Source organism: Tyto alba, unplaced genomic scaffold, assembly GCF_018691265.1.
Source record: "Tyto alba isolate M040663 unplaced genomic scaffold, T.alba_DEE_v4.0 Super-Scaffold_21, whole genome shotgun sequence".
NCBI lineage: Eukaryota > Metazoa > Chordata > Aves > Strigiformes > Tytonidae > Tyto > Tyto alba.
Genome location: NW_024881295.1, coordinates 14,346,786 through 14,358,237, shown reverse-complemented (window position 1 = coordinate 14,358,237; position 11,452 = coordinate 14,346,786). Strand labels below are relative to the sequence as shown.

General features: G+C 39.1%; 1 protein-coding gene across 1 annotated transcript; it reads left to right on the top strand.

The window, feature by feature from the left end:
- Positions 1-2,667: 2,667 nt before the first annotated feature.
- Positions 2,668-10,971, top strand: LOC104356109 (serine/threonine kinase receptor associated protein). The gene is made up of 10 exons (XM_042795317.1): positions 2,668-2,902; positions 3,957-4,092; positions 4,849-4,930; positions 5,187-5,259; positions 5,839-5,935; positions 7,354-7,491; positions 8,069-8,205; positions 8,942-9,091; positions 9,638-9,703; positions 10,040-10,971. Exons 1-10 carry the CDS (start codon positions 2,791-2,793, stop codon positions 10,099-10,101), a joined length of 1,053 nt encoding a protein of 350 aa, XP_042651251.1. The 5' UTR covers positions 2,668-2,790; the 3' UTR covers positions 10,102-10,971.
- The last annotated feature ends 481 nt before the right edge of the window (positions 10,972-11,452 follow it).

Sequence of the window (11,452 nt, the reverse complement as noted above, 5' to 3'; positions counted from 1 at the left end):
TCAGGATGAAACACAGCAGTTAGTGACCACCATGATGCCTGAAGTCTGCCTGGGCCCCACAGTAGGTATCAAAATCCCTTTTGAAGGATCTGGCTTTAGTGACACCCATCATGTTGCTTATAAAAATTTTCATGTTCCTGCAGCATATGAAAAACTTAACTCATAATACCACTGTATAGTTTTGCTGGGTCCAGTGGGATTTTTAACATGTCTAGATTTTACAGGTTTCACATCTTCATAATTTTTCTCTTTTTCTGATTTTCAGCTACTGACTTACCAGCAACTTGGAAATAGTTTTGCCTTCGCCTGCCTGTTATAGATTTTGTATCTTCCTAAGTGGATGTCATATTGTTGCTTTGTGCAGGTGGAAAATCACACTCCAATTTAACAGAAGACAAAATCAATCAAAACTATTAAATTAAAAATAAACTTCCCTAAACACAATATTCCCTTTCCTCCCCTTCCTCAATACTGAATTTTAAATAGGGAATTTAAAGTTTTAATTTAAGTTTTTATCTTTACTGACCCTTAGGTTTTTTTTTTTTTTTCCACTGAAAAAGTTGGTAACATCAGTTACCAGAACAGCTTTTTAAAATGTAAACCCAAGCAGCATTTCTAACTAGGAGACATAATCCTATGTTTAGATTAGGTTTTGAAAAATTTAAATGTAAAAGTAATAAATCTTTTGTTTAGCTCTGTTTTAGATACAAGCTTAGATAAGGGATCTCCATCTTTCTTTCCCCCTAGTTTCTGTCCCACTCCTATAAATGTATTTTGGTATGCCGTGGCTCTACTGAGACTCAAAACAGATATAGAATTAGGAATGAAGAAAAAAAATTACAAGGAACAATAGGACAAAGAGAGAACATATACCGTGATATTTTGGAAACACTGCTATAATAAAAAGTATAATAAAATTGCATTTCACCTTTCCACTCAGAAGTTTTAGCCACTCTACTGAATAAAAATATTTTATACATTAAGCTCTCAAAGTATTCCTAAAGATGCAGTAAAATACAGAAAATTCCTCAGTCACAAACTGTTTTATCAAGATAAACAAATGTTTCGGGTATTCTATTTAAATATTACTTTAATGTTAATTTAAAAGGTTTCAGAGATGCATTTGAGTTCCCCATGATTATAATCAGCAGTCTAAGACTTGCTAGATTCAGCTATAGAACCATGTCAAAGTATGTTGAGAGACTGGCATCACTGTTAGGAAAAAATCCAGAAAAATCTCAAAGACACTGGTCTATGTGATAGTCTGTGGCTGTGTGTGGAAAAACTGGAAATGTCAGTTACAGAGGTAGTTTGCATTAAAATGGGTCATGAAATTACAGCATCATTAGCAGTTACTTTTGAGAACTCTTAAATGATAAATTAAATATCAGGTGCTCAGAAATTGAAATATGGTGCCTTATCCTTTAAAAAGAAGCAGTGGAAGACTTAAGTTATCTTAAACTTCAATTATCTGTTAACAATTTAAATGTTTTTCCTAGTTGTAAGCCTTGAAAAAGCAGTGACAGTGAGTCATTCTGATTTCTTAGCCTGTAGAAACACCACTTCCCTAATTTTTAAGTAAGGCTGTTGACACATTTACAAATGTCATCTTCAGACCCTTCTGAGGGAAGCCTAGGCACTCCCATCAGCCTGGCTCCCTTGTCTTTTATGCAAACCCAGGTGGGTGCTGCTACACCCCCCGAGACCCCAGCGTCCCCTCCAGTCTGTGTTCCCACCACCTCCCCGGCTGGAGAGGCTCATAGGATCCTGCAGTGATCCATGGAGAGGAGCTAGCCCCACAGAAAACACCTCCGGTTCCTTCTGGTAGGGTTAAATTTGCTGCTGGGTTAGGAGCCTGAGGAGAGCAGTGGAGCAGTGCTGGGGCGGAAAGAACTAATTGGGAAGGAGCTGGGTAGGAGCACTGGCATCGATTTATGGAAAATCCTAACTACTTAAGTGTTACCCGAAAGCAGTAATTAACTCACTCTCCAAGACTCAATTTTGGAGTTTTAGAAAGCAGGAATTCTTTATTACAGTGCTGGACACCCGGGGGATAGCTCCTCCTAATGTGTGTCTGTAACGACAAAATCAACAAGCATTTATACTACTTTAATCATATGTATTCAATTTTTATAATATTCATAGCTTTTCCGGGAACTCATTAGCATATGTTAAGGTCTCTTAAAGACATCTTTTGGAGTCTTCAGGTGGTCGCTGGGGGGTCTTTAGACAAAGGCTCATAGTCTTCCTCACTGAGTCCACCAGTTGACCCTTACTTCTGTGCAAACTCAGCCCTGTGGCCACATATACCGTGGCCTCCAAGGCTGACCTCGTCTGGTTTTGTTGCTGGTTTGCAGCTTCCTCATCTTTACGTTTCTTTGCACCTGCTACTACGTGGCTGAACGGTCTCAAGTAAGATTATTTATGAGTTCCTCCTTATCCTGAAGTCACTCTAACTATTCCTCAACAGATTAGCGTTAGCTCTGCAGCACAACGGTTAAAACAGCTTCAGTTGACCTCAGTCATTCTCTTCCACAAATAGCCGTTTTCTAACAACCTCACACCCCTGGGGTCAGAGGATGCACCACAGAGCCACCCGCCCCACCGCTCCCCGCGCTTCCGGCTGCGCACATCCCCCCCTCCCCCCAGGCTGACGTAGCTTCCTCTCCGTCATTTCCTCTCCCGCCGCCATCGCCGCTTCCTGCCCGGCCGGAGGGGGACTCGTGTCCCTTCCCAGGCTCCGCTCCCGCCCGCCCCGCCGCCGCCCCCCCCCGGGCCGCCGCCGCCGCCATGGCGATGAGGCAGACCCCGCTGACGTGCTCCGGGCACACGCGGCCCGTGGTGGACCTGGCCTTCAGCGGCGTCACCCCCTACGGCTACTTCCTCATCAGCGCCTGCAAGGGTGAGCGGGGGCTGCGGCCCCTTTGTTGTGTGTGTGTGTGGGGGGGGAGCTGGGGGTGGGCGTGGGTCGCGCCTCCGCCACGCTGCTCGTGGGCCGCGCAGCGCCTTCCCGAGGGGGTGTCGCAGCGGCGGGGGCGCGGGCGGAGGCCGCGGCGGGGTAGCACCCGCTGACGGCGTTGCCGGACGAGAAGGGGAGCGGACACGGCGGGTTTTTGTGGGGCTCAGTTACCGGGTTAGCCTCGGGGTGGGGAATCGAAGCCCGCATTCGCCCAGTTTGGATCCACACTGGTGGCGGGGGTAATTGGGGGGAAGCCTCGAAAAGATTTGATTGCTTAAAACTGCCGGTTTTTACAGCCTGTGCGCACAGGCAGTGGGTTTTAAAGTGAGCTCCCGTTTAAGCGGGGCAGCTGCCTTGCTGGGCATAGTGTGATCGCGTCCGCCTCCTTTCCCGGGAGAGCTCTCTCCTCGTTATGTGGATAGCATTTCTTCCTCGTACATGTATACATTAATCTTACGTATGTATTCATAAGTTGAAAAGGATATTCCTTCCTGCCTTGGAGTGCTTCCAGTTCAGCTCCACATCATCTTGTGTGAACGACTTTTTGGTAGCCTCCCAGAAAAAAAAAAATCAGAGGGAAGGCTGTTTCATTTTTACAGTGCCTCTGTATGTATTTTAAACGTGTTTGATTACAAACACAAGACTTAAGAGTACTGTTCATCTGAAAATATTGTTCCAAAATAAAAAATCAAACCTGTCCTGCCTGAAGAAAATTTGAATGAAAACCTAAACCAAGTGCTCCTCTTTATCTCCCTTCTACCTTAACACAAACCTAAAGAAAACTTTTATCTCATTTGAAGTAGTTTTTTAATGTCTGTGCAGTTTTAGATGCATGCAGCAAGTACAGCTACATACCTAAGCTCTTCAGCTAAACTCTTACAAAGAATAGCTTCATAAAGTAGGTGGTATTTCCACATGCTGGTACAAGGGGATCTTTTTTTAAAACAGCTTCCTTTTTTGATCATGTTACCTGAATATGGGCTTTGTTTTTGTGAAGATGGTAAGCCAATGCTGCGACAGGGCGACACAGGAGACTGGATCGGCACGTTTCTAGGTCATAAAGGTGCTGTCTGGGGTGCCACTTTGAACACAGATGCCACTAAAGCAGCTACAGCAGCAGCAGATTTTACAGCGTAAGTGATTCACTGTCTTTGAAGTCTGTATTTTGATTTTAGTCCACAGTGTTCTTTTGCGGCGTATAGTTGTAGCAAATTACTGATTCATTTGTTTTCCTTTAGTAATTGTTATCATATTGATGGCCAGCCAAATTAAAACCTAGGTTCCTTTAGGTTCTTGGAAGCAACTACAGTTAATTCTGTTGTGATAAACTACTATGATTGCTTCTTGATAAATATACTGAATTACCATACCGGTTTGCTAGAATAACATTTCTATGCAGCTCTAATCCCTGGCACTGTAGTTATAGCAGAGTTGAAAGAGTGATTTTTATTTTGCTTCTACCAGTTAGTTTATTTTTATTACAAGAAAACTCTTTGTGATGATTCTAGTGAATTATTTCTTTGTTTTTTGTTGTTTATGCTGTTTGCATCATATATTAGTATCTGACAAGTTGAATCCTGTTAGTAGAGGGCAATCTCTATTAATAAAGTTGCAGAGAAGAGCTGCCTTTGTCTTAAAACTAAAATGCTCATTAGTCTATTATCCCGAAGAAGAGGATAAAGGAAAATGGTGGGATAGTACCAAAAAAGCTTTAGTAAAAACATACAAAGTATTCTCATTATCTAACTGGGTTATAACTTATAAGAATGTAGCATTTACGATAAAATGTTATGATGGTGTGAAGTAAGATTTCTTACAAAGTAATCTGATTGCCAAGGTTAATTTGTCCTGGTGCTTCTAAAATATAAATGTTTTCTCTTGCTGTTTAGCAAAGTGTGGGATGCTGTGTCAGGTGATGAACTAATTACATTGGCTCACAAACACATTGTCAAAAGTGTGGATTTTACACAGGTATGAAAAACCTTTATACCTTATTCACCAAGGAAGTAAGCTCCTGAGTATGTTTTGCTGTTAGTTACTTTTCTACTTTTTATGTGTGTATCTTAAACAAATAATCTTGCATACGACTTCTAGTTTTTAAGGCTGTAGCTTAAATGTAATTATGCTAGAGGCTGTCTGAGAGAAAGAACTGTTATTTTAAGACTCTCAGATGAAGGCTGGTATTTTGATTCAAAATAGAGTTGACCCTTTATAACTTCTGTTTCAGGATAGCAATTATCTGTTAACAGGTGGACAAGATAAACTGTTGCGTATCTACGACTTGAGCAAGCCAGAAGCAGGTGAGTCTGCTTTGAGAACTGATTCTCAGTTTTTGGACTTAAGTTCTGAAATTAAGAGCTACTTTCTGTTCAGAATCATAAAAGACAAAGTTAAGGATTGTTTTACAAATGTAGCATCTATAACCTTGCTATAGTAAGGGAATCTGTCTGTTTTAAGTTTGCGCTTTTACAAGTGAATTAGAATTTATTTATAAGGGACTTAAAGGATAGCATGCTTCAGTTTGGTGCAGACTCATTAGAAATATGTCTAATTAATTAAAATTTAGCCATCTGAAAGAAAAAAGACTCCACCTATTTGTGTGTTTAAATTCATGTTGATACTGAACTACTGATGATTGGTATGAAGCTAGAGAACCTTGATGTTAAACTAGTGAAGCTTTTTAAATGTAGGCAATTGGTAACCTAGTTTACTCTTACCCTGTTCCTGGAATAAGATGGACAAATGAAGTTGTCAGTGCTTGAAATAATTTTACAGTTTCTAGTAAATGGAAATCCATACAGCTTAACAAAGCTCCCAGACTGCTGCATAACAATATTTAATTTTCTTACCTGTATTAAAACATTTGGCTTTATTTTAAGAACCTGATGTTGTCAGTGGACATACTTCTGGCATCAAAAAGGCTTTATGGAGCAGTGATGACAAACAGATTCTTTCAGCTGATGATAAAACTGTCCGGTAAGAAAAAGTAACCTTCAGTTTTCTAAGAAGCTCACTTTTATTTATTGTCATAATCTATGTGAGAAGATAGTTAGGTGTTTTGGTAAAGGATGTAAGTAACACAGGTTATTTGGTCCTGGATTATTATAGCTGCATGCCTAATACAGCTCTTCTGTGACTGGAGACATAACTTCTGTAATAATTCTTATTTACCCCATAAACGTGTCCTCCCTGATAAGAAGAGGTGGTCTTTGAGATCTGCGTAGTAGGATAAATTAATGCTTTTCATAATCCTAGAGAAGATGAATTTATAGATGAGGTCTTGTGCATACACATTGTGCTGAGGTGTTGCTGCCTTGTCTTCTGCAATCCAGCCTTGAAAAATGCCCAAGGCATGGACTAGCCAGGCACTGGGATAAAAGACTGGGAAAAGTATCTGGAAACAGTGCAGTGTTGGTAGACATAGCCCTCTTTCTCTGCTGTGCTGATGAGTAGGCTTTAATGTTTTGATAAGATGGCTCATCCAGTCGCAGATAAATGTTTTCTTTATGCCCAACTGGTAGGAGATGTACTGAAACATAGACAAACCTGGCTGCTGGGGAGATGAATTGACAAAGACCCTTCCTCAGGCTATGCTGTCCAGAGAACTGCTTCCTCAGCCTTCTGGCTGACATGACCAGTGTCATCTCATGCCTAGCTGACTCGCCATTCTTATATTTATGGCACAAAGAAGAGAGAAATAGAATGGTCTTTTTTGTGTTGTGAAAGGCGGGATGGAAGAGTGAAGTCACTGGTGCAATTTCCCTGTTGTCTCCTTTTCAGCTCCAGTTCTTCTCAGTTTCCTAACGTTCAAGATAGGCACGAGCCTAGTCTTGTCTTGTTTATCTTTTCTGAATTGTATAAATAGAAATGCAGCGGTCAGCTAATGAACAAAGATTCTTACTTGTCATGGCAGAACAATTTTATTTTTCTGTTTAGATAGCTCTTGCACCCCTAGATAGAAAACTGTTGTCTTAAAGGAATCTCTGTTCTTTGGATAAATTGGCATTTGTACCTATTTGCCTTGTGAGGTAAAAAAGACAGAATTGACTCTCCAAGCCTTGCTTCTAGAAAGCTTTATTGCTCAGGAGACTTAAAACAAGATTTTTAATCTCTGACAGAATCCTTGAGTAGTTAAATGGTATGTGTACCATTTAACGTTGTTGCATTAAGCTTCAAAAGTAGTGGTATTTTAAAATCAGCATGTCTTAAAACTTTGGCTAGGTGAGAATGTAGATAAGGATGTCACTAAAAATCCCAAGTACCTGTGGAATCAAATCACGTTCTTTGTTAGGCATCTTTTTTGATCCAAATCTTGCTGTGGATAGGAGGTGAAAAATTGTTTGATTTGCTGAAGTAATCTGAGAATCTTTTTTTCCATTTTGTTTTCTCTTAAGCCTCTGGGACCGGACTACCATGACTGAAGTGAAGGCACTAAACGTTGCAATGTCAGTGAGCAGCATGGAGTATGTTCCAGAAGGACAGATACTTGTGATAACCTATGGGAAGACCATTGCTTTTCATAGTGCCGAAACGTGAGTCCAAAACACAGAATTTTTACAGGTTGAGTAATGGGCTTGATTGTGGGTAAAAAAATGACTGTACAAGGCTAAAATCACTAAGTTGTTGGAACTGGCATTAGTGGACATCTTTGCTTGCTCTCTTGTCAGAGGCAGAGTGTGAAACAACTACTCTCTTCTAAAATACTGAACTCTAACTGTCTATAAGATGCTAGACTATAAGGGTTCAGTGCCATCTTTGTATTTCATGCTAATTATAGTTGTAGTTAACTGAGTTTTAGCCAGGGTTCAGTTCAGTGCTTTTCAGAGAACTAATTATTTGTAGATCTCTCTGATGTCTTAAGAAAGCAAGTTACACATTTAAACGTATTCCAGAAAGTAATTCTGAATGTGTGGGCTTTTGTTTTGCTTATTTGGAACTTGTTTCTAACTTGATCAGCGTGATTTGCAGGTATTAAAATTAACTTCAGAAACTGGGTGTAGGTCTATTCTGTTTTTCTTAAAACCAGTTGTGATTAGTAGAATCACAGTTTCTTTGCTTCTAGGAATTTTTTTCTTTTTTAATGAACTTTAACAAACTTTTCTCCCTCAGTCTAGAGCAGATTAAATCATTTGAAGCACCTGCTACAATCAATTCTGCCTCACTTCACCCTGCCAAAGAATGTTTGGTTGCAGGTGGTGAAGATTTTAAACTCTATAAATATGACTATAATACAGGAGAAGAATTAGGTATGTTTGTCTTCTGTAATCACAAATGAGTTCTGAAATGGGTATGTGATTAATGAAATAATGACTAATAAATTAAACTGCTGTACTTAAATAAGTTCTTAGCATGCTGTGCAAGAGGATGAAAAGGTATATTCAGTTAAGCATTTTTTTCCTGTCTCTGTATACCTAATGTTATTCCTCTTAAACTAGTTAAAGTGTCCATTAAACAGTTCTTTGCACCTATTTTACGAAAAGTTGTCATTCTGTATTGCTGCAATAGCAAGCTGTATATTAACTTAGGTGTCGTACTGTAGCATCCAGTAGATACATCTAATATGTTGCAGCTACTTGTGTTTATGAAAAATGTGATGGTATATGTTCTTATTAATGTTGGCCAAATGTATTTTTAAAAAAGTGTATCTCTAAATTTGTCTGATCCTGTCCTCTTCTAAAATTGTATGTGTGTGGAGTGGTTGAAGGAACAGGGCATGTGTACTCTGTGCTAACAGCTTGCTTTGTAGTTTTGCTTAGAATAAATAAGCACCTGTTTTCTTGCAGTTAATAAAACATTGATATGTACCTAAATTATAGATTGCCGAGACACTAATGAATAGAAGCTTTGTTTTGCATCAGAAGTTAAATACTGAGAAAGTGCCCCTCACTAGTATTTTTTTCCCTCTTCTGATCAGTTTATACTTACTAATTTCAGTTGTTGACTGAAATTTGAAATTAATGGTCTTAATATGCTCTCTTACAGAATCTTACAAAGGACACTTTGGTCCAATTCACTGTGTGAGATTTAGCCCCGATGGAGAGTTATATGCAAGTGGCTCTGAGGATGGTACACTAAGGCTGTGGCAGACAACAGTAGGGAAAACCTATGGTCTTTGGAAGTGTGTAATTCCTGGTAAGCGTGTGCTTGTTCCTGGTGAAACTTGGCTGCTCCGTGTGCACTTTTGAAGTAATCCATCATAAGTGGTAAACATCATCTGAATTTCATACAGTAACTGTACTGTCTTCTGAGGGTCTATATCCACTCAAGGCTGTTGGATTTAAGGATTTACTTTTGTAGCTGTCATGTGAGTAATTAACCTCAAACCTGTAAGTTTATTGAATATAGATACTTTGCAGAGAGTTAAGCCAGTAGTCTGATGTATTTTTGTATTAAAGAGCAAGAAATAGAAAATATTACTTTTATAAATCTTAGATAAGAATTTCTAGAAAGAAGTGTGGGTGATAGTTTTTATATTGTCCTTTCGTTCTTTAAAATCTGGGGGTGTGGGGAGGAAAGCAGTGTCTAGAAAACTGCAAGTGAATATTCATTAATGGAATTTCTTACCCAACTGTTTATCTTCAATGCTAAATTAAATGGAATTTTTTTTTTTTTAATTAGGGTGGGTGGTGGAAGCTGTGAAGGTATTGACTGTTGTTTTTTCCTTCCTCCTCTCTACAGAAGAGGAGAATGCAGAAGCAGCAAAAGCAAGGACCACCCTTCCGGGAACTGCAGAGGAGGAAATAGGTAATGCACTGAATTGCCAGCTTCAACTCATCTGAGTGTTAAAAGATCAGCCAAGATGGTAGCATTCTTTAGTATGGGAGAGGTAGTTTTCCCCAAGTACCTCCTGCCATTTTTCACTCTTCTCAAAAGATTTTTTGAATGCATTTTCCTGACAATGACCACATGGTAGGTGTCAGACTTTGTGACTAGAGCTGTGCAGACTGAACAGATGGGGTAGAACAACTGAATCGGGTTAAATGGGAAGACAAACTGAAATATTTAGGCAATCCCTGAAGCATTTCTTTGGTTTATATATCTAAGGTGAAGTTAAATAATACCCTTTTTATTTAATTACAGAAGATCTTGCCTCTGAAAACTCAGATTCGGTGTACAGCTCAACTCCTGAAGTTAAGGCCTGATTATTGCAACTGTTATGCAACATATGGACATACAAGACTAAATCAAGTGAACAGTGATAAACAGCAGCCTTCCAGAGTGTGCTCTCTACATAAGGCAAAGATGGGCAGTAATTGATGAGAATGTGGTGGAACTGGCTAGGTGTTGTCTGTAAGAGAACTGAGTATCCAAAAAAAAAAAAAAAAAAAGAGAGAGACAAGGAGTAGTAGAGTTTTGCTATCTTTTTAGCATAACTGCCTACTGTCTTTTCAAAGAAGTGTGCAAGCCAAGATCCAGTCTCTCCAATTTCAATTAGACTCATTGTAGTGTGTTTTCTTTATTATGGAGAAGAGATACTATGGCTTTTACCCCTTTTTTCTTAGAAGTTGGAAACGCTGGCTTTAGTTTAAAAGAAGGGATTATGTACTTCAAGTATTTGGTTCAGGTTTTGTTTCATTGTATGCAGCTTCTGAATGTTTACCTGTTTTCAGTTGTCTAAATAAAATGCCACTCAAAACTCATATGTTACTGTTGAGCGTTGGGTTCATGGAATGGAAAAGCAGCCAAGTTAATTACATAATCCTTTCTAGCATCTGTTTTGTACTATATCAAGGGAAAGCAAGAAGAATGTTTTACTGTTGGTACAGAGGGTGGCAAGTTCTTTGATCTGTAAGCTTTATGTCTTTTTAAAGTTGGAATGTAAACGTCTCAAGTCAAAACCAGTAAAAACTAAATTAAACATACTGCCTGAAATATTTGGTTGTACATGAAAGTCTCAGAGTTTGGCTATGTATCTGTATAAAACTTCGGTTTAGTCCTCCAGGCTGGATGAAAAAGTTACTCTTTCAAGGTTAAAAATCATATTTTCTTCATTAAAGAAAATACTGCTATTCTTCCACTTGTCATTTCCTTAAATGTTATGCTGAAAAGTTTACATAATACATTCTGGATGGAAAGGAGAAAGGTTATACAGAGGTACATCTCTTCATACACCTTTTTATTTTTTCATATTCATACTTGTTCATACTCTCCTTTTGGATTTTTTTCACGAGAGTAAATGAGATCGTCTTAGAAAACTGAGGCTAATATTTGAAAACTGGGCTATTAACTGAAACATAGGCAATTCTGTCAGACCATAAGAAAATACTTTGTGCCATATTTCAAGTAGGCTGTGTAGCGTTTTGTAGAGATGTCTGGGATAGTGTCTCCCAGTTTTAGAGCTGTGACCCTTCATCTTAGGGGGAGTATTAACAATTTTTAGTACCTTTTTTGTGTGAGTTTGTCTCATTGCAACTCTGGAAAAAAAGTAAATGCTGTGAAGTTGTCTGTGTTACCAGACTTCCCTTTTGCAGGTGTTACTACGAAGTTTTACAA